Source organism: Protomyctophum parallelum (assembly GCF_964188405.1).
Source record: "Protomyctophum parallelum genome assembly, chromosome: 10".
Classification (NCBI taxonomy): Eukaryota; Metazoa; Chordata; class Actinopteri; order Myctophiformes; family Myctophidae; genus Protomyctophum; species Protomyctophum parallelum.
Window position 1 is genome coordinate 38,508,361 of NC_139704.1, and position 24,039 is coordinate 38,532,399.

General features: G+C 41.4%; 1 protein-coding gene across 1 annotated transcript; it reads left to right on the forward strand.

Annotated features, from left to right (window-relative positions):
• Window positions 1-9,971: 9,971 nt before the first annotated feature.
• Window positions 9,972-23,826, forward strand: haao (3-hydroxyanthranilate 3,4-dioxygenase; the record flags this gene model as incomplete). Its single annotated transcript, XM_083774508.1, has 10 exons — window positions 9,972-10,060; window positions 15,024-15,102; window positions 18,739-18,822; window positions 19,427-19,533; window positions 20,818-20,907; window positions 21,132-21,175; window positions 21,676-21,821; window positions 22,249-22,317; window positions 23,371-23,453; window positions 23,754-23,826. 10 exons carry the CDS (start codon window positions 9,972-9,974, stop codon window positions 23,824-23,826), a joined length of 864 nt encoding a protein of 287 aa, XP_083630634.1.
• Between the last annotated feature and the right edge of the window lie 213 nt (window positions 23,827-24,039).

Genomic DNA, 24,039 nt, shown 5'->3' on the forward strand with positions numbered 1-24,039 from the left:
TACATTTAACTCCTGACTGCTCCCCGAGGGCTGTACTAAATAGCATTCACTTGCACTTAATATTAATTAGGATGGGGTAACGGCACAGGACAAATGACCATGGTATGCATGTTGTGCAAATCTACAGTGACCCTAAAGTAGTAGAGACCAAAACATGACATTGTCATATCATCCTGTCCTATCTCGAATCTCCTCATCTCTCGTTCCTGTTTCTCTCTCTCTCACTCTCATCACAGTACCAGCCAGGTAGGAAAATCTAAACGCACTACACCATTACTTTAGGATGTTACGCAAGAGAACCCGCCCCCATGTCCCTGAGAACAGTGGCAGTTGATCATGATGATGATCATGAAGTGAGAGGGACATTCGCAGCAACATTCAATCCAAAGAGGGGGAGGCTTGGAATGTAAATAGCACATGTGGGAATTCTTAACAAGATGAACGCCAGAAGACTCGCACACTTTACACAAAGAACACTTGCGAGAACAAAACATTATCTCATGTCTTCCTCGTAATGCATTTCACCTCCCCGTCCTCGGGGTGCACCGAGGGGGCAACGCGTTTCAACTTCAACGTTAACGTGGGAGACTCCAACTCCACAAATGGAACCCAATGGAACCCAATGGATGGAACCGTTTAATGAACCGATTTTGGACTGAGTTCGATTAAGAAAAGGCTTCTAAATCCTAACATCTTTCTAAAAACCTATGTTTCTATGTCAGTGGTGCTCAACCTATTTCATGTCAAGGACCCCCAGAATTATCTCTATTGGGAGACGGACCCCCATCTCAAAATATGTAGTTCGAGGGTCCCCCCAGAAGCAAATATTTTAGTTAAACATGTTCGCTCTGAAATATATATTCAATGATTTGGGCCACATTTTAACACATTTTCAAAAATAGCAGACCTACAAGCTATGAGCTTGTAGATCTGCTATTTTTCAATAGCTAAAGTTTAAAGGGATTGTGACATTAAAAAAAAGGTTTTGGAATTGTTCTTGTTTTTTTTAGGTTTTCTAATTTCAATTGCACCCAAAAAACATGAACTTTTAACATTCAGTAGATTTTCTGTGATCTGGGGTTTTCTGGCTCAAACAGGTGCTATGATTTGCCGGCAGTAAGTGACATCACTTACTGCAAATCCCATATATGTCAATGGGATTTGCCAGCAGATGTCACTGTTTCACTGTGTTGCCTGTTTTCATTGTAGCTCAAAAGGCCCAAAAAACCCCAAAGAAAACTTCAGACCACAGAAAATCCACTGAATGTTCAAAGTTCAGGTTTTTTGGGTGTAATTGAGGTCATAAAACCTAAAAGAAAAAAGAAAAAGAAAAATTAATGAAAATGAATGTCATAAAACCTTTAACATAATGCTTAAAACACCAACAGGGGTTCCCGCACAAAATGGGTTAAGGATTTTACAGTGTAGATCGGAATACCAGAGATAAAAGAATTGCGGTCCGTGACCTAATGAATAACAAACTGGGGTTCCTTGAAATGAAATGTGTTGAGAATCACATCACTTGCTATAGCTCAGGGCTGCCAACACCCCTGGATCCCGCAGGAGTCTCCTGCATTTCAACGTGGATTTCCCCTGGATTTGGTATAAAAGTACCCAAATGCACGAGAACATCTGCCATGTTAAAAGGTTTCTGTGGGAGGACCCCCAGACCCCCGCTTGGGGTTTATCAGGCTTGCTAGTAAAGCTGATAAAGCTGATAAACCAAACAGACTAAAGTTCTAAACAGTCAAAAGTTAGGACCTGCGTGACGTGAAAGCATCCAGACACTCTTTGTTCTCATGTTTCTGTTCTTAAACAGTGGCCCTCAGAGATAGAGGAACCAGGCAAACATCATGTTTCTGTTCTTAGACAGTGGCCCTCAGAGACAGACGAACCAGGCAAACACACACCAACACACTTTGTTCTCATGTTTCTGTTCTTAGACAGTGGCCCTCAGAGATAGAGGAACCAGGCAAACACACACTAACATGTTTCTGTTCTTAGACAGTGGCCCTCAGAGATAGAGGAACCAGGCAAACACACACTAACATGTTTCTGTTCTTAGACAGTGGCCCTCAGAGATAGAGGAACCAGGCAAACACACACTAACATGTTTCTGTTCTTAGACAGTGGCCCTCAGAGATAGAGGAACCAGGCAAACACACACTAACATGTTTCTGTTCTTAGACAGTGGCCCTCAGAGATAGAGGAACCAGGCAAACACACACCAACACACTTTCTGTCAATAGCAATCTCTGACCTCAGGGTCTGCTGGTCTTCTGCCAGGTGAGATGACCTCACTTCCTTTTGGCAACTGCAGGATGAACACTCCGTCACCAACATACTGCCGCAGGGGCTGAGAGAGAGAGGGGGGGGGTGGCGGGGTGGAAAAAAGGAAAAGAACAATAATGATAATAATTATACCTTTGTACATAATGAGCAGAGCCCACGGGCCACAATACATAACAAGCAGGCCTGTGAACTGTCAGACTTGCTAGCTAGAGAGCTAACACTTGACGCTAACCAAAGACACATGCGAATTACAGCTCATGACACATAGTTGCATGGTTAGTCACAGTGTTTGTGTGTGTCACAGACTAGTGTGTGTGTGTGTGTGTGTGTGTGTGTGTGTGTGTGTGTGTGTGTGTGTGTGTGTGTGTGTGTGTGTGTGTGTGTGTGTGTGTGTGTCTCTCTCTCTGAGGTTCTTGGTGCATGGTTAAAAGAGGCCTTTCAAACTCGGGTGCTGAAGCCAGATAGTTTGTACGTCGAACTCTCAACGATTATGCCCCAGCTGATGTTGTAGCAACATAATCAGCTACAATTTGACTATGTTGTTTGTCCCGTTGCATTTCCCACAGCTCTGTTTGACACAGAGAGTAAAACCCTGGTATAAAGACATTTCCTTAAACCACATTTGTGGGGAAATGTTCACTTGAATCATTGGTGAATTGTGTCTGTATTGTCATGCTCTATGCATTATGTTGACATAATATATTTAGTGTGTGTGCGTGCGTGCGTGTGCGTGCGTGCGTGTGCGTGTGTGTGCGTGCGTGTGCGTGCGTGCGTTCGTTCGTTCGTTGCATATGTGAATGAGCACGAGCTGAGAATGGATGGGTAAGAGGGAGGTGATTGATATTCCAGTGAATGGCAGCTCTGTCGCTGCAGGGCAGGCCAGATCGAACCACAGATAAGCCTGGCCACAACACTCTCCACTGCACTGCCTTTAGGCTCTGTTTATTCTCAAGCCTCTCTCTGCATACACGTATGTGCACACAGACACATGCACATGCACACACACGCGCGCGCGCACACACAACATACAATTACGTTCTGCACCTTTATCTCATTTCTCTCATATTACATATAATACACAATGTCTCGTTCACACACAGTTACTATCTCTTTTGCTCTCATTGCACACATGCTCTTTCTCCTGTTCCTCTCTTTCTCTCTCCCACCCTGCTCTCTCACGTAGGTACAGTATGCCTCTCCCCTACTGTACAACAAACTGGGTTATCATTGTACGATAAAGTACGCACGGTACACATCCCAATCCTGATTCCTGAATCCTTGACACACCAAAGACTCTTATATAAGAGTTCATGACACACTCAGTGTTCAGACAGACAGAGGGCTTGAACTATAAGAGGAATGTGTTAGTTGATAAGAACCTTACTGTACGAGCCAATCCACTTCTGTTCCAACAGCGCTGCATTGCACACTCTGTTCTACCATGGCCTATGAAAGTGGAGTTATAGCATAATGTATGTATAGGCTATAGTCTACGAAATCTACAGTCTATAGCGTGTATTGCAATGTGCACAGAGTACAACAGTACGTCGGTATAAAGTCTCCCGGCATACAGGTATAGCGCCTTAAAACCACACTGGAACCAAGTACTTGTCTAGGGTAAAATAAATGTCTAGGGTAGCCACAGCTGTGGGGGCTTCCCAATTACACAAGTGCTCATCTACTGAAGCGTCAATGCTCAGACTTTAATTGAACATAACTGAGCAGCAGTGCTTCCACTTATAAATACACAGTCAAATCATCAGTGTTAACTGTACGTGTACACGTTTGTACACTCTCAAGAGTTACTGTCAGATTTACTGCCATGTTTCCTACTTCTGAGCTGTGACCCTGTGGTGTTCCACTCATGGCGTTCCACTCATATTAATTGTATCTGGCCTCAACTGGTCCAGGGAGGATGCTAAAACAGAGCACGCAATGCTCAAAATAACTAAGCACAAGAATGATGGCAAGTTAACTGAGTAACAAATGTAACAAAAACCAAATCTGTGTGTGTGTGTGTGTGTGTGTGTGTGTGTGTGTGTGTGTGTGTGTGTGTGTGTGTGTGTGCGACTGTGTGCGTTTGTTTGTTCGTTCAGGTGATGAAGTGGCGGTTGAACTGACTCACAACAACTCTGCCTCTGGTTGTGGCGATTCTCTGGCACATCTTCATCTTCATCACTTCTTGTGCCTGAGCACTGCGAAACTGAAAGAAAATCAACACAGGGTATAGAAAAGACTTTATGGTACCGTAATGATGGGAGATTCGCAATGTTCTGAAAAAATAACACATGGCATCATTCACAAGAGAGGCATACCGCAGTGTTTAAGTCAGGAACATTGTACAATAGATTCCAAAAGCTTACTGTATGTCCTACTCCTAACATTGCCTTCTAGGCTTCCGTTAAAGGCTTTAATGGATATACGTAGGAGGACTAAATCGCCCCCATGGCCGTTCCGTTTTCCTGTGGGAATGTTCAGCATTCAATGTGTTTCTATACTGTATACAAAATGGTTTGCTGGTAATCAATATGTAATGTTTACAATTCCTCGTGGCATTTACGGAGCTCACACACACACACACACACACACACACTTGTGGGAGAACACAACAGGGGAGGAGGGTTGTTTTCATTCAAAAGCTAGAAGCAGCCAGTAATATTCAAGCAGTCAAATCTACTTCATAACGACTATTCAAGATCATTTCAAGCCGTGGACAACATTGCCCTCCAGTGCTGGGAAACAATATAGAATTTATTCATATTAACTGTAACATTATGGAGCTAATGAAATATATTTTCAGACTCATCACTGGTACATGAACGACAGAGTAGGAACTCACTCACTTTTGTTATGTGCACTTAAATGTATGCAGATATTCCAAAAGAAACATGAATGTCTAACCACCACAATAAGCATTGTTGGTTGTTGCATTGTTAGTAGACCTACTTATTGATAGGATGGTTATTTTTCTCAACTGTTCACGGCATTTATTAGCTGTGTTATATCCTGCATGCAGTGATATAATTAAAATATATTAGTCTACTGTCTATATACTTAACTTGTTCCCAAAGTAGCCTATACAACATTCAGTTTTCACTACATCTCTTCAAGCTATAAGACCAAAGGGGTGGTCTAATACTGCCCCCTACTGGTGATTGTGCCCGTGACAGTATTGAGAATCTATCAGAGAAACCGAGCACATCTTTCACAGTTATAACAAGGGCCACTGGATACATGAACATTCCATCTCAGGTGTGGGGGGGGGGGGCAATACTGTACATAGGGTCTACAATATACAGTCTAGGCCTAGGCTGCGTGTAGAGGTTTAAATCCACTAGAAAATTGTCCACTAGAAGAATGTGTCTTACTCATTCACTCACTGTAATATTCCCCAAAACAAATCTCTTCTTGTATTAAAATAATTCAATTCAAACAGTGGTGAAAATGTACATCACGGTTTACTTCTCAAAAAACACAAAAAGAAAGTTCCACAGGTTTACAAAGGTGTGAGGACGACGACGGTATAAAGAAAACTGTGTGCTTTCAAACTCCAAACTGTGCTGCCTCTCTGTCACTCTGATCAAAGCAGCTCTCTAATCACCAATATAAACTACACCCGATTTCAATGCACACCAATTATCCAAGGTACAAAATGTTCTCTCAATGCAAAGATCCTAGGCATAGGCAATACTTGTAGTACATAAAATGAAATAAACAATGCATTTAGCAATTATAATCTTCAAAAAGTTATGTTTTATACATTTTACTGAATACTCATTCTGAATTATCAATATGAAATGTCATCTCTGTGGTTTGGCTTCCACACTGCGCTTCACAACACGTCAGACACTTTAACCATGAGCATTGTTTTATTTCTTTGTTGTAGTGTTACATTCACTATAGAGACTTTACAGGATCTCCTCACTGGTCAGCAAAAACACCTTGAAGACCTTAACAGGAGCCCTCGTACAAGGTTTCTTTGACTATGCATCCACCTCTTGGTACCACAGCACCTCAAAGGCCCTTAAAACAAGGCTCCAGACCTCCCAAAACAAACTGGTCAGGCTCCTACTTGGCCTCACCCCCCGAACCCACCTCACCCCTGCCCACTTTGACAGGCTGGGATGGCTTAGGGTCAACGACAGAGTACAGCATCTTGCAATGGGTCTGGTCCACAAGATTCGTTACACCACCAAGATACCCATGTACCTGTCTAAATACTTCCTTAATGTAAACGAAGTCCACACCCACAACACCAGAGGGAGTGCAACAAACCATGTACAACTCAGATTCGGCACAAACAAGGGACTAAATTATTTTCGCTCCTATGCCACCAAAATGTGGAACGCCCTACCAACAGTCATTAAGACATGTGAATCCCTTGACTCCTTCAAAACCGCTCTCAAAGGGCACCTACGGATGGCTGCAATTCGAAACTGGCCTCTGTAAGATCTGAATCCCCCCCACCCCCCCCCCCCCCCCCCCTTTCCCCTCACTGTATATGTATCTTTTCCCTTTTTGCTTCCTATATGATGAATTCCTGTTCTGTTCTTTAGCTACATAGAAATGTCTATTTGTATGTCTCTAAATGTTTTGATGAATTGAACAATGTGGACCCTGTTGTAAACAAGTGTAATGCTTAATTGGGTCGTCCACTCACAGTTAACAGTCTTTGTATTGAGTTTGTGCTTGAAATGTACTGTAAATTCTGCAAACTGTTAATAAATATTTAAATCAATCAATCAATCAGACAGACATCATCTCACCATATTAGAATAAATAAACTAGGACAGGTGCAGCAAGGCAAATCATTATCTAAAGTCGTAAACCATCTTCCTTAGCCTTCAGGAATTTAAGTCTGTCTGTCCTCCTCAGTTTAAGCCCAAATATGGAAATTACTGACATTAGTGACATATTAGCCTCGATACCCAGGCTTAAGAGGCGCGAAAAATGAAAATGACATATAGGATTGGCCTCCTCCAAGTCCTAGGATATAGAGTTCAACACCCAGCTAGAGTTCACCCAGCTAGAGTTCAAGTGCTTAAAGAGGAGAGATATTTGGACTTGTGAGCTTCAGGCAGCCGCAGTAGGCTACTTCAAGTTCTTGTCAACGACAGACAACCAGTAGCATGTACGATGTCCTATCCGACACCAGGGTCTACATTTCTCAATTATATAAACCACGGCAAGGATTATATAATTGAGTTTATGAAAAATAAACCCCCCTTGACAGGTTGTCTCTGGTTTACCGGCTGTATTTCTAAACAATGACGTGCTCCTTAGTCCTCCACATTATTTTTCATCCCGCTATAATTTCATTTAATACACTGCTACTTAATAAAACAATTAATAAATTGGCACAGATGTAAAACGAGTTCCTTATACACTTACAGTAAAGAAATATCCATCCAGCGCAACAAGTCAGCTCGCAAAAGTCCGAGTAGGAAATCTTGATTAATCAATATTCTGGTGCTGCATGGTACTGCAGCTGTGCAGCATTGCTTAATTATTTATTTTTTTGCTTCAAATGATTTAAAGAATATTCGTTTAGTATATAATTAGCTGCAAATTGTCATTGCGCCTTTGTTTAATTACATTAATTAGTACATCATGTAAGTAATCTAATGTAATTTATGTGGCTGCCTGCCTGGCCCAAGCACCGCGGGGTGATTGATTAATTCGATTCAGGTGCGTGCAGAAGACGTGACCGTATTGACAGCATGTCAACAATAACAGACCACTGAATTCCTTGATTTACCTATCAACCAGAATCAAGCATTCAAGCCGTACTCTACATAGCCTACTGTTTTATTACGTTTTATTGTCAACTATAATTTATTGTTCTGAGACTACAACGAATCCAAAATATCTGCTCCAGGTGAGGCTCGAACTCACAACCTCGGCATTGCTCTACAATGTACTGTCATATAAGTACCGCGCGCTAACCGATTGCGCCACTGGAGCTCGGCATTACTAAGCTGCTGATGGCTTTATAAACATAACAAGTCAGAATCACGTCATAGTTTTACTGTTAAGTATTTTATCTTCTTGGACATTTCGAGGCGCTGCCGCTTTGTTCTATATGATTTCCAACAACCGTGACGGATTTATACCATACGGTTGCATGAACGTCACAGGCTCTAACAACGCATGTTTTTGCTTTCGCTCGCCCATGGCCATTGCTAGGGCTAGCTTAAGCTAACAGCGTTACCTTCCCAACCTACACTTTTACGGGGTCTCCAGCCAGTAGCGGGGCCTGGGTGGACACCAAACATGTTTACATGGCAGCTGAGTCTGTGGATTTGGTCATGCTTACATTAATTGTTTCTTTGCGGGCTGGTTTCGGTTACTGTAGCTCACTGACAAGTGACATGCTGCGTGGTCTGTGTACTGTACTCTGTGCTATGCTATGCTGCCTGAGCTGAGCTGCTGCTCCATGGTCAGCTAATAAGTAATAACATCTGCAATTCTGCACATGCGCATACTGCGTCTCCTTCGTCGTACGACGGTGTCGCGGTCTATAAGGGGGGGATAGGTGAAGTAGCCTTTTAACAGGTGTAATTATCAAAGCGCACTACAAACAGGTGTCTACTGGATGTTAAATCAGAAGAGTATTTATTTTCTAATCAAAGACACTGTCGTTAGGCATGGTCAGGTGACTGGGGGCCTCAACAGTCAGTGGGCCTTTTTAAGTATAAATAAACTGTTAATTAATTTAAATATTTTCCTCATTCTAGGGTTTGCTTAGCTCTGGTCAGCTATGTTTGCTTAGGGGCAGATCAAATTGGAATATATATGCCTGGTCTGATTAAAGCTATGATACCATTAAACTAATCTAAAAAAGAAATGAAAGACCCATGTTTGATTGTATGGACATGTTACAAAGTCATTGGCACACCACTGACCAAACTGACTCAATCACTCAAATGAAGCTCTTCTGCTGACATTAATCCATTATCCAAATGTAAAGAAACATTTCTCCTTTTTCTCAACCCACCAACTTGGCTGCTATTTTGCGATGTTTATGATTAGGTCTATTATTATTTGTTAGTTTATTCCAATGCATTCCATTTTTATCTAGAATATGAAAGCATTCTTAGTTCGGTGAGAGACAGAGATAGATACAGTGTATAGACTCTACCCTTATTGATCCTGCAGGGGGGGCGGGGGTCAATCACCACAGCAGTGAAAGTACAGATACAGTACATAAGAGAAACGCTGTAAGATACAGCAAGTAGGCTATATGTTGTTTATTGTAGTAACAACATGATTATATTTAATTGTTGTCTTGTAGCACACCCCTGTGCTTCATGGAAAAGAAAGCTCCTGAAAGGAAAACTCTAAAGACCCTCTAAATGAAGGTCATACCTTGACAACTCTCTGTAGTCTTTTCCAGTGGACTATTGAGGACTATTAAGACTTAAATAAATGTTGAAATAGTACACCCTGCATGAATACACAATCGATAAACGTCACATCACCTTCAGTACTAGATAACTTATTATAAGGGAAAGCAACCTTTCACCAGTCTGGTGAACCAAACTCCTCCCCTCTTATCCCCTCTTAAAAGTCTTGGACTTTTACAAACTAGCCTACCTGTGAGAGTGTTTGGGATTGAGAATACCGAGTGAGTAGATATAGTAGCAACTGCTATAACATTGTTGTGGAAGTTTGTAACAATGAGTGAGCGTCCTCTTCTTGTGAATGTGGAGCAGTGGATTTTGGAGAATGAGAATGCATTTGTACCGCCTGTATGCAACAAGCTCATGTAAGTAGAGTTTCATGTCAAGTTATGCGAGTTGTAAAAACAAAAGTGAGTTTGTCTGTTGAGTAACACCTTCTACTAATCCCATGTCTATCTAATGATCACTGCTGCATCACAACAAGGTACTGTTCTATCACCATCATTATGCCTCCTACCTCTGCCTGCTTCTAAAATCTGTCATAGGCTACCTTACAGCACACATTTGTCAGTATTATCGCTACACAACAATGTTCGTCACTTATTCACTTATGCAGCTGGTTAAATATTATTTAAACATGCCAATATGAGCATGAAACCATGGTTTATACAGGCTGCTATTTGATTTTATAACTGATGCCCTGTTTATTAGTTTTAGTTTTTTGAATCCATGTCACTTAAACCATGCACACGATACTGTGATACATACTGTGATTTTATAGTCTATAATAAAACGATATTTGGGGGCAGGATTAAGTCTTTTGTAAACAAAAACAAAGTTCTCTCAAGAGTCAAGACTCAAGCTGGAGCTCTCATTCAATGCCATTTTGACTATGCTTTCTCCTCTTGGTTCTCCTATCTGTCACTAAAACTATAGGCTTCAGGGGCGCCCTCTGGCCAAGTGGTCCGGGTGCATACCACACATAGGCTTTGGCCTGACAGCGTGTTGCGTGTTAGAGGCCCGTTCATGACGACCTTTGCTGCATGTCTCTCCCCTTCTCTCTCTCCCTCTTTCCTGTCTGTCTTCACTTGATAGTATCAATAAAGGCAGAAAAGCCATAAACAAACTATAGGTGTCATTCATACCTCCCAAAACAAACTGATACAACTACTTCTCTGCCTTAAGCCTTAATTCCAATACACTTTGCTAGTTTGGGATGGCCCAGGGTAAATACAATACAAATGGGATTGATATTTGAGATAGTCAAGGGGACAGTGCCCTCCTGACCTGACTACTTCTCTAAAGTGAGTGACACCCACAGCCACAACACTAGAGGGAGCCACTGTAGAACAAACATGGGAAAATTCTCATTCTGACATCAAAATTTGCAATACCCTGACACCGATCCATTAAAAGATGTGAATCACTGGTTTCTTTCAAAATTGTCCTGAAAAAACATATATACTGTACTGTACAGTATGATGATGATGTATTGACCCACATAACATCACATGGGGCGGAATTCTGGCTTCCCTAAGGGCACCCCAGTGTGAAGTGAGCAGTGCTTTTGAGGTAACTGTGAGCTCAGTGCTGCTGCACCCACTATTAAGTATTGATGATGACATATGATGATGATGTATTGACCCACATGACATCACAGGGGACGGAATAGTATTTTAATGATATACAGTACATTTTGTGTAGGCCTAAAAAAAAAAGTGATAACAAGCTTAACCTTGCCTTGTTTAACATCAGGTCACTAACAAATAAGTCCTCCTCTGTAAATTATATAATCTGTAAAGAGAAGCTAGATATAATCTTTCTAACAGAGACATGGCTTGGCTCAGATGGAGCTGTTCTCCTAGCGCCAGCCTGTCCCGCAAACTACAGTTTCATTCACTCTGTTCGCGAGGCTAAGAAAGGAGGTGGACTGGCAATTATTTTTTCAGACACGTTAAAATTCAAGGCTCTGACCCTTGGCAGCTTTACATCCTTTGAATACCAGGCCACTATACTACATGGTCAAGCCTCTATGCCAATGATTAGCATTTATCGCCCGCCAAAATGCAGTAAAGCAATATTTCTAACAGAAATATCAGAACATTTATCTATCTGCTCCACTAACTATGACAGAACTCTTATATCAGGTGATCTTAATCTTCACCTGGATGATGCTACAGATGCTATGGCTATGGGTTTCTTAGAGTTATTGCACTCCTTTGAATTTATCCAACATGTTGTTGGGCCTACACATAAACATGGGCACACTCTGGACCTGGTGATTTCTAGAGGGCTGAACATCACTGTGGAAAGGACTATTGAAAGGCCTGAGCTATCAGACCACTATCTGCTGTGTTTTAATATGACTCTGATCTAGAGAAAAACATCACTGAATATACCATAAAAAAGCGTTTTTTAGCTCTTCTGCAGCCGACGAGTTCTCTCTTTTAACCTCCCCCCAGTCCTACAAGCAGTCATTCCCGGCCTCTAAAGCTACGTGTAAGGAGTTTGCATGCTTTTTTGACAACAACATTTTTAACATTAGAGCTGATATTATGAATGGTGCTGCTGCTAGTGCAAACCTTCAAACAGCAGCTAATGGTCCCAGGGTAGATCTCTCCAGGGGGAGCCTATTATCGTTCTGCGCAATTGATGAAGACGAACTCCGCAAAACCATATCACAGATGACATCATCCTCCTGTTCATTGGATACCCACCACCCACCTTTCTCAAAGAGGTCTTAGACAGTGTGATTGGAGATATCCTAAAAATTGTAAACAGCTCGCTACAATCAGGCGTCTTCCCAGACTCACTGAAGACTGCTGTAGTTAAGCCCCTTCTCAAGAAACACAATCTTGATCCCTCTGTTTTGGGTAACTATCGACCCATTTCAAATCTACCCTTTCTGGGCAAGGTTTTAGAAAAATGCATCTTTCATCAATTGGATGTGTTTCTACAGAACAATAATGTGCACAACAAATTCCAATCTGGCTTTAGGAAAGGTTACAGTACAGAAACAGCACTTGTAAAAGTAATGAATGATCTTAGGGTGTCTGCTGACAAGAAACATGTATCCGTTCTCTTACTTCTAGATCTAACGGCTGCATTTGACACGATTGATCATTCAATTTTAATACAGCGTCTGGAGCACTGGATAGGCCTGTCTGGTACGGCCCTGTCCTGGTTTTCCTCCTACCTATCAAATAGAAGTTACTTTGTCAATCTAGCCGAGTTTGACTCAGACAAACACGACATCAGTTCTGGTATTCCACAGGGCTCGATTCTTGGCCCATTGGGCGAACTCATTGCCAATCACGGAGTCAATTTTCATTTCTATGCTGATGATACCCAACTATATCTTTCTGTGGCTCCAGATGATCCCTGTGCTTTAGACCCGCTGGTTACCTGTCTGTCTAGCATCAAATGTTGGATGAGTGAGAACTTTCTCAATCTAAATGAGGATAAGACAGAAGTTCTCATAATCGGTTCTAGTGAACAGAAAGAATCAATATTAAGCAGACTTGGCAACCTGACTGTAGAAAGTAACAGTACAGTAAATAACCTGGGGGTTATTATTGATTCTGAATTTAATTTTAATTCACACATTAATCATGTTACCAAGATTGCCTTTTTTCACCTTAGAAATATTGCACGAATCAGAGCCTATGTGTCCTTGGACGATGCAAAAACGCTAATCCACGCCTTTGTTTTTTCTCGGCTTGATTACTGCAATGCACTTTTTTCAGGACTGCCTAAGAAAACAACTGACAGATTACAACTTGTCCAAAATGCAGCAGCCAGAGTTTTAACTAGAACTAAGATGAGAGAACATATTACTCCAGTTTTGGCATCACTGCACTGGCTTCCGGTTGTTTTTAGGATTGATTTTAAAATTATTTTACTTGTCTATAAAGCTCTCAATGGTCTCGCACCTTCCTACCTACATGACTGCCTGCCTAAATATGTCCCAAACCGCCCCCTAAGGTCTTCCACTGCTGGCCTGCTCGCTTTGCCTAAAAAAATGGCAACAAAAAAATACGGGGAAGCAGCTTTTTGCTTCTACGGGCCGTCGGCATGGAACAAGCTCCCACTGTACCTTCGTCAGGCAGCCTCTGTAGACATTTTTAAAGCTCAGCTCAAGACCCACTTCTACAACATTGCTTTTAATTGATATTTTATTTATTTTTTATTTTTTGTTATTCATGTCCTCACTGTATTGCATTACTGCTTGTTTTTTGTCGTTGCCTTGCTTTTCTTTTATTCTCCATTGTTCTGTAAAGCACTTTGAGCTGCATTTCATGCAGGGGGGCAGTCAGCCAGATATTTCGTGAAGCCTCATTTGAAATCGGTAGTTCATATAATGGCCTGTTGTGGCGCTGGACTGGACCCAAAAAGCCCCATAGCTCCATAGAGGCCCATGTATTTTGGCCCAACTTCACCTAGACTGTATTACCTTAATAAACATGGTCATGAATACTTTCTCATTTCTAATGTCATAATATTCTTTTTGGAAAATTATGGTCCCATTAATTAAAAAAATGACCATAAAGAAAAAAAAACATCGCGTATGTTCTGAGGGGCGTGGCTACCGTTACAGTCTATGATCGGGATTCCCCTCCCACTCGAGTCAAAATAAAAACCAACGGAGAAGAAGGGGGGAAGTCCCGCCTCGTTGTCTGGGCAGCCAATGGCCAGCTGGTCCAAAACGGAGCCAGCCAATGGCCAGCTGGTACCAAACGGATCTAGAAAGATGGCGACTTACAGTGCAGGAATAACAGGCTTCATTTTACGTCCATGTTAGACCCGGCGAACGCTTTGTCCATATTTTTTACAGTCTATGATTTCATGTCATGAAAGGTGCTATACAAATAAAGTTTTATTATTATTATTATTACTGTATATTGAGCTTTGGATTTGACTGCCCAACATATTATATATATTGTTCTTCGTCTGATAACAAAAAAGTTAAGCTTTTGGTCATGCTTCACTGTTGTCACTGTTCACATGACATCACAATATATAATATAAATGGTAAGTCGTAATTCAGTTCCCAATGGTTTCCTCGTGGCATCCAGTCAGTGCAACCACACTTGCAATTTCCCAAAATTGCAATCTATTTAAGATTCAATCTATATCAGAATCTAGTTTGACCTGTGTTATGTTTCTTCCTCTAATTCTCCCTTCTCTTGCTATAAATGCAATGTTGAGAGCTTGGACAAAATTAACTTCACCCACTCTTTTACACTGTATTGTATTGGTGTGATGTGACGATAAAATAATTCACAGAACAGACAAATGACTAAATGAAGTTTGTTTTTCTGTGCTCAGGCACTTTTGCCAGCTGAACATCATGTATGTTGGAGGACCCAACACCAGGAAGGATTACCATATAGAGGAAGGAGAGGAGGTGAGTATTAATTAGGCCTACAGCTAACCAGTTAATACATCATTTTGGCCTCAATTGAACTGCAGACCTACCCTACCCTACCCTACCCTGCCCCCACACACACACACACACACACACACACACACACACACACACACACACACACACACACACACACACACACACACACACACACACACACACACACACACACACACACACACACACACACACACACACACACACACACACACACACACACACGTGCACTAACCCTAACCCTGTAATCTATGTGCAGGCTTGTCTCTCTTTGAGTGCCAGGTATTAATTCATTATATAATTATATATTATATAATTAATCTGCAACCCTATTCAGATTCAGATTCAGATACCTTTATTAGCCATTGTGTAAGACACATAGGAATTTGCTTTGACATTGACATGTGTGCATTTATTTTTCCTTTTTTCACATATAACGAAAAACAACAACAACACAAATACAACACCGTGCAGGAAGTATAAATATAAAGTGCAGAGTTTATGGAATAGTGCAAAAAAGAGTCATTTAGCAGCCTGGCGGCTGAGGGGAAGAAGCTCAGTCTGTGGCGGACTTTTGTAGCCTTCAGCAGCCGCAACCGTATCCCAGAGGGGAGCAGGGTGAGGAGGCCGTGGCCAGGGTGGGAGGGGTCGGCCATGATTTTCCTTCCTCTCTTCAATGCCCTGGAGTCGTAGCCTGGTTAATAAACCAGACCGAATCAGCCGTTTGCAATTAGTCTGGTTTATTAACCAGGCTACTGGAGTCGTGCAGGGACTTGAGGGAGGGCAGAGGACGGCCAATCACCCTCTCTGCAGAGCGTATCACCCGTTGCAGCTTGGCGAGACCTTTCGCAGCTGCAGCGGAGAACCAGGTGATGATGGAGTGAGTGAGAATGGACTCAATGATGGCTGTGTAAAACTGAGCCATCATGGTCCTTGAAAGTCTGAACTTCCTCAGTTGCCTGAGGAAGCTACAGCCTCTTCTGGGCCTTCTTCAGGAGATGCCCAGCTTTGTGTGTTTGGGTGTACCCCATAGCGATGATTTGATTGCCTGAGCAATGTACATATTGAGGATAAAAATCACACCTGTGTGAAGTGAGGGGCGCTCTTATCATCGTACATCATCAAGACGTAAGAGACCATGTCTATTTGCTTTGACACTATGACGTAAAATTGTCCATTCATTGTCAACAGGAATTTAATGTTTGTGACAAAGTTTATGAACATACACTAAAAGCCCCTCAAAAAGTGAGGACAGAAAATTGAGGATGCCACAAGTGATTAGCTGGATTGGATAAAAAGTCACACCTGTGTGAAGTGAGGGGCACGCTCTCATCGTTATACATCATCATACATCATCTCATATCAACAACTGAATTCACAACTGAATTTATGTGATTGGTTAGCTGATTTGCTCGTCTAAATATGATGTCTACATTTTCCCTTCATTATCAATGGCATTTAATGTTTGTGTTGCCACAAATTTATGTCATATTTGGCAGACATTTGACCTAATTTCTCCTTTCATTTTCAATGGCAAATATGAGACGTGTGGGGACAAAAGCTGTATAGATTTTGTATTTTTTAAGAGCCACTGCACGCGGGATGTGTCCAAGATGTAAACAAAACTACATGTGAAGACAGGGCACGTCTTTTCACACAGGGAGAGAAAAGTCACACCTGTGTGAAGTGAGGGGCGCTCTTATCGTACATCATCATACATCATCTCATTCCGGCCAATCAGAATTTGCGTCCTCACCTTCATCTTTAATGTTTGCGTTACGCAATGTTTGTGTTTACTGGAACACTCAAAATTGTCCATTCATTGTCAATGGCATTTCATGTTAGGACAAAAATGTGGGTTACTTTACACACACCAAAAGCTTGACATAGGAGGGGCTATCACCCCTCAAAAAACAACCGCTACCATTGTTGATTTTGACCAAAAACACAGGCTGGGAAAAAAAAAAAAATCTGAATCAGATAACACATTTCTTTTTTCTTCCCATGTCCGGTTCCTGCCTGTTGTATGTGTCTCCTAGCAACCGAGGATCATTCAAACGGTGGCGACAACCGACAAGCGCCCTCTAGTCTAGTGTTTAACACTGAAAACACAAAATCTCTGCTTTCTCGGCTTTGGCACCCAGGACAGGAAAATAATACATAATTTCTCGAATTTTACATTTTTATCATTCAAGAAATTAAGTTGATCAAAGTGTAACTTTGATATAATTGTGTCAGCCATTATCGAGGCATGCATGTAAGAGGTGGTGCCACATGAAAGTATGCTGTTTTCTCAGCGCTAGCCTACTCTGAAAGGTTAATAGAACTATAACAGATACAGAGAAGGTGGTGTGTCTCCTCAACTGAATTCTTGCAAATAGGGTGTTGCCTCACATTGTTGCGATATTGATATATTTTCCAACAGGACATAAAATCGTATTATGTTGACATGCATGTGTGACACAACATAGGCCTACATGTAAAACTAACATGACATGACTTGATACACAATTTATTATACAGAACTAATATATTTAATATTTAATATTTAGTGTTGATGTTAAAGTAACACAAAGGTTGCATAATGTCTATGGCTTCAAATATATATTAAGGAATGCTGCCATAATGTGATTAATATTAACATAAACGCCTATATACAGCACTTCATTGAGCGGTGTCCACCAGGGCTCTATATTTTAGGCCCCCTCCTTTTTTTTAACCGCTAGTCTATACTAAAGAGACCAGCAATTTTCTGTGAATGCCTCAGAATAGGGACATTATCTTTTCATGCATAGTCCACCTGATGGGTTAATGAATTAGCCAGTCCAACATGTTTGTACCTTGTAATGACATTTCAATCCCCCTGGAACAGATAGTTCCCCCCTCTGTCTGTCTATTGACTTTGCTGGGGTCCATAGCTGCATGGTTTTGTTGCTGTTCTTTTATTTCAGCTCATGTGAACTGCACAGTGACAAGTATAGAAGGGAGGTTAATGAATGGACAATGAGATTATGAAAGATTTTATGCACAGGTGGACACAGCAAAATCCTGCTTTTACTTTAACTGTGTGTGTGTGTGTGTGTGTGTGTGTGTGTGTGTGTGTGTGTGTGTGTGTGTGTGTGTGTGTGTGTGTGTGTGTGTGTGTGTGCACGCACATGCATGCATGTGTCCTTTCTTGCTTCATGTTTCTATTTCATTTATCTGCAAGAATGCATCAGTATGAGGCCAATTATGAATAATGGCCTCTGCAGCCAGGTCAATGCATAGTCTGCATTTATACAGTATAGAAATGAGTATTTCATTTATCTCTTGATACCTCTTTTAGCAACAAAAAAAGCTGATATGCCAGACAAAAATGATATGCTGTGTACAAAATATAGAACAGATAAATGTCATGAACGATGCTAGTTTGGGATGGCCCAGGGTAAATCATTGAACGATGAGGGACTTTCTGAAAATGAGTCACAATATTACATTTCTAGTGCACCATTTATAGACAAAATGGTCAAAAAAGTTATATGTATCATTACATATATTAGGTGTACACTAAAACAGACTAAAACTACAGTAGATAGCCTATACTTGTTTACTTTCTCTGCTGTCTTCCTCCATGCGCAGTTGTTCTACCAGGTGAGAGGAGACATGTGTCTGAAGGTGATAGAAAATGGCAAACACAAGGATGTGCACATCAAAGAGGGGGAGGTGAGATCTACCATTTACTTTTTTAGCTGATGTGACTTGTTTTCAGCTCATCTGCTCATACCTGCAGATCCCATAATATTTGTTTAAAACAGACAAACAAGATGAAAGCAAGTGTGACTATTTTTGACCAAGTTACGGTGGCTCCGCAATATAATCAGGTAATCTAAGCCTTAGATTACCCTTAGATTCTAAGGGACCACTGGTTGAACCACAGCCTGCTTGAAAATCTGAAGGTGAATTATACAATGGTACTACAGAGTATTAGGCTTTAGAGCAGTCTCGAAATGTGGACATTTACCTCATTTACCTGGTATCATAGTCACTTTGTACATGATTTCTTTGCTCTCTATTTACTTTACCCTGTCATTTGTTGACAGGGTACATGAACTAGGGTTCATGCCATATACTCCGATCTTGCACTTTGTAACTCACGAGTCGTATACAACCTAGTATACATGGTATCAAACCTTTATCGAATTATGTCCCTTGGTTACATTTTAGTTGTATTGTTTTATATGTGAAACTTCACCAAATCAAGTTAGTTTTTACCAGTCTTCATTGACCCTCTCTACTCTGTCACTTTCAAACAATCCCAATCTTTCAGATGTTTCTGTTGCCAGCTCGGATCCCTCACTCCCCCCAGAGACAGGCCAACACAGTGGGACTGGTAGTGGAAAGGAGAAGACTCCTGACTGAGACTGACTGCTTGAGGTTCACTGACTGCCCTCCCTCCCCTTTTCTTCTTTCTTTAACCACTTCACTTAATGGCATATATACACATTCAGAGACGGGTCCCCTGGTTGCAGCCAACGTATTTTCCTGTAGGCAGAGACAAGATATCTGCATTGTACACAGTCAGCTCTTCTACTACATTGAATGGAAAAGTGACTGATGTTAGTCTGCTCAAACGTTACTCCTTTACCTGTTTTTACTAACACTAACTTTACAAAGATGCCCAGAACATCGGGATGAACCTGTGTAGTTTATGGCTGCTCCAACAGTAGTGGCAAAATTCAACTTTGGAGAGAATCGGGAATGTCAAATACGAACGCCCGCCCGAATTTCGTTGCGCATTTAGTAGTATAATTACGGCACCGCTCAGTGGACCGCGGTAGCGGAGACGAAGCAGTGAAAGGTCCTGAACCACCGCTGAGAGGTTGGCTGCGACCAGGGGAATGTGTCTATATCTTCACTTACAGTTACACTCACAGTTATTCCTTCTTTGGCTGCCACATAGTGGTCTTTGGAGGTAGTTAAACCCTGCCGACGGAAATGACGATATCTATTATCTAGTTATTCACATCCGGTCTCCCGGCCTCCCAGACTGAGAGAAGAAGAAACGGCTAATGCTAGCAGTACCTTACAATGTTTACCTTTCGCCAGAAACGGTAATATGTCGATCGCCAGTGGGTGAAAAATCACAAATCACATCCAAACATCGGATGTTTTTTCAAAACCACGGATAGAGTTTCAGAGATACAATGCAATTTAGATCCTACTTTGACTGGTGCTCTATGGGGGCCGTGTGCAAAAATCCTGGTGCTGGGGGTGACAGAGGCGTTGCATAGCAACCGGGGCATGACTACAGGCCATAGGCGCCAGAGGGGGTCATTTGAGTCTGAATGTCCCTGCATTATTAGGGGATGACTGGTCTAGTTATTTATTTATTTAAGCAGCAGGGGGAAAAATGAAAATGTCCCTGCACTTTAGAGCGCCTAACGGTGCCACTGCTGCAGGCTTGTTTGCAGTGTAGCCGCTTCATATTGATATAATAAAGCGATCAAATACAGGATATCTAGTATTCGGCGGACGTTTCTAATTTGAAAAAACGGGATATCCCTTATCCGGCAGTTAAAGAATTAAGTTCCATGTCAAGATATATAAAAATGGGTCGTCAGAGTCCATTTTGGAGATATTGGAGATTTTGGAGATATTGAAGGGTAAAATGAACACACTGTATATTTTAATAATGACATGACATTACTGTGCATTCAGGTACTACGTGGATAACTCTACAGACATCTTATTTGAGAAGTGGTTCTACTGTGAGAACCTGGGAACCCAGCTGGTGCCTATAATCAAAGAGTGAGACATTTCTAATTCATGCATTAACGACAAAACCCTGTTCTCCTCATGTGATTAGCTGTATTTATATGCGTATATCGCATAGAAAACTATACTCCTAAGTCCTAACTGAACGCTCACCTCTCATTGAAATTGAATTACTACACCGGCATCAGTCAGTTGCTTCCTGTGTGAATGACAAGCCCTTCAGTTGTATGGCTACTGACTGTGCTTGGTTCTCGCAGGTTCACGGCGTCAAAGCAATACAGAACTGGGAAACCTGACCCAAGTGAGTTGTTGAGGCACCGTCTTATATTGCCATTTCTAATTATTATAAGAATAAATAGCTGAGATTTCAACTGTATAAATCTGCTCACTCATGGTCAAATTCCTCTGGGGTATAGAGGTCTTGAAATGCTTTCAAATACATAAACACGTATGTTCACAAACTGCACATTCTGAATATGGAATTCATCTCTGGCATCACCCGTAGGCCTATATACAGTACCTCTGTTATCCAGAGATTGTATCCTGCTTGTGTCCTCCATCACACAACAGTGTTGCTTGCAGGCAAGTGACAAGCGACACTGTCGTACTAGAGTATACAGTAAATTAGGCATGAAAGTCCCCCTGCACTGCCTGCCTCTGAGTTTTCCAGGCAATACAGACTGTGTCCATTCTTCAGCGAAATATTTAAATTGCTACCGGTTTAATTATTGTTAACCTACAGTATCTTGAGAGATGTAAATGACGCTGTGTCCATCCATATGTCTGTGTGTGGCTGAGCAGATGAGGTCTTCAGACAGCCTCCATTCCAGTTGAACACCATGAATGTTATGTCACCCTTCTGCTTCAAAGACTGGCTGGAGAAACAGAGGCCTTCCTTGGCCAGCGGAAGGCCCATTGATATGTTTGGAGCACAGTTTGAGACTGAGGTGAGATGGGACCCCAGGAAAGACAGGAATCGTCCGAAAAAAATGTTCCTCTTCCCTGGCTCATTCATGTTAAAATACCGTCATTATTCGATGTACTCTAGTTGGACCATGCACAGACAGTCATTTATTCTTTCACAATTCAACATTTGTCTCTAGTTTAATACCAGATATCAACTAAGTTTCAGTTAACACTATTAAAGTTCAGAAATGTCACTGAGTCTCGTCACAACTTGTTTCAACAATTCTAAGAAATGGTACCGGTGTTGTGGTCATGTTTTGGCAAGAGAAGACTCAAGTTACAGTGAGTTTGGCTGAATTGGCTCCCACACATGCCGTGAGTACGCACCGGCAGTAACATGATGCTGCTGATTCTACTGGTGATTGGCAATGATAATCACACAAGCTCACTTTTTCTGTTACTGTACAGACAATGCTGTATGGATCTGGGGTGACGTTGAAGTGCAAACAACAAAGTGACGTGTGGATATGGCAGCTGGTAATTATTCACAGCAGATACTGTATAATCGTTGCTGTCTGGAAGAAACCACCTGTAACTCCATTTTTGAGGTTTGCGATTTTTCCATGAAGCAATGCTATTGAACACCCTTTACGTCTGTGTAAAATATTGAACCAGTGGAACCAATGGAAAGTATTAAAATGTGCTTCGACGAAAACCTCCTAACTCCATTGGATCCTCAAACTATCTGGCAAACCAGCTAACTCCTAGCCCGATTGTCAAGACTGAGCCTCTAGCTCGCTCAGTGGAGTGGGCGGGGGTCTATGGGCTGGAAACTCCACCTGTTTAGCCATCTTTTGTTTTCATGAATCAATGCTATTGAACACCGTTTACATCTGTGCGTTAGTTAAAAAACATATTGAACCAATGAAAAGTATTAAAAAGCGCTTTTACATTTTGAAGTTACAGTAGGTGGTTTCTTTTTACAGCAGAGATATGCATACAGTATGTTTTTACTCAGTGGCTCGTCTAAAAAAAGATTGTCTGTGTGTCTGTGTGCTAATCTCACAAACTGCTCGACTGATCAGTACACACAGGCTGACACAGCCACAAGTAGATTTTTCCCCCCAGCATTTCCTATAATCTTTGGAGATGTACAAGCTTAATTTTATAATACCGTAGATATGTCATAGAGTAGACTGGCATATGGCTGACATAACAGGCTGGCCAAATGAATCAGATCGACACTGGAGTCCTGCCATTAACATGTGGATATGGGATCCACATAATTCATTGTTATATTTAGTGGCTTGATCTTTCCTTTATAATCCATGATCACCACTTGGGTGACTTTTCTCTTCAATTCCCAGTACTATTTCAAAGATACTGTAATTGTGTCGTCATTGTACATGGACATTGTACATGGACATTGTACATCAGTACATGTCATATTCTTCTTGGAGTACGTGATGTTAACAGGATTCCATCACATACTCCAATCCTCATTTTAGCACGTCATATCACAAGAAGTGTTGGGAGACTTTGGACAGACCGTGTCCTAAATGCATACTCCCCCTTCTCTCTCTCTCTCAGGAAGGTTCCTCTAATGTGACTCTGAATGACCAGACATTCTCTCTCTATTCCGGAGACAGTCTTCTCATTCCTGAGCAGAGCCAGTAAGTGGGATATCAGTCGCTCGTCATATATAAAATAATAAAATGCATACATCTGTTCATAGGCTTCATAAGGCCAAACACAGGCTGATGATATAGGGACAGGTTTGATTTCAATGTGTTTAAATAGTGTTTCTTGATATATGAATTCATGTGTTTGTCTTGCTATTTAAAGAATATGAGACTATTTCAAAAAATACAAGCATTTGTATGTGTAGATAAAACATTTTATTGACTTAATTGACTGTAATCCTATTGCTGGGTATATTTGATATTTCTTTACATGACTTGCTTCTGCTATAGGTACCAGTGGCAAAGAGATGAGGGCTGCATCGCCTTGTTTGTTGTTCAGAACCCAGAGAGGAAGAGACCATGAGAAGTGATCTTTTTCTTTGTACATTGTCACATGCACAATTGCACACACACACGCACACACACCTAATATACAGTAAGTGGGGAGAAGGACTCAAGATGCTCAAGCTAACAACTCTCATCTCTAAAATGTATACTAGACATCGGTAAACAAGATTATAATCAGAATTATGGTATCACTATTTTTTTTAAAGTGGTGCAACCACTTCTACATCCA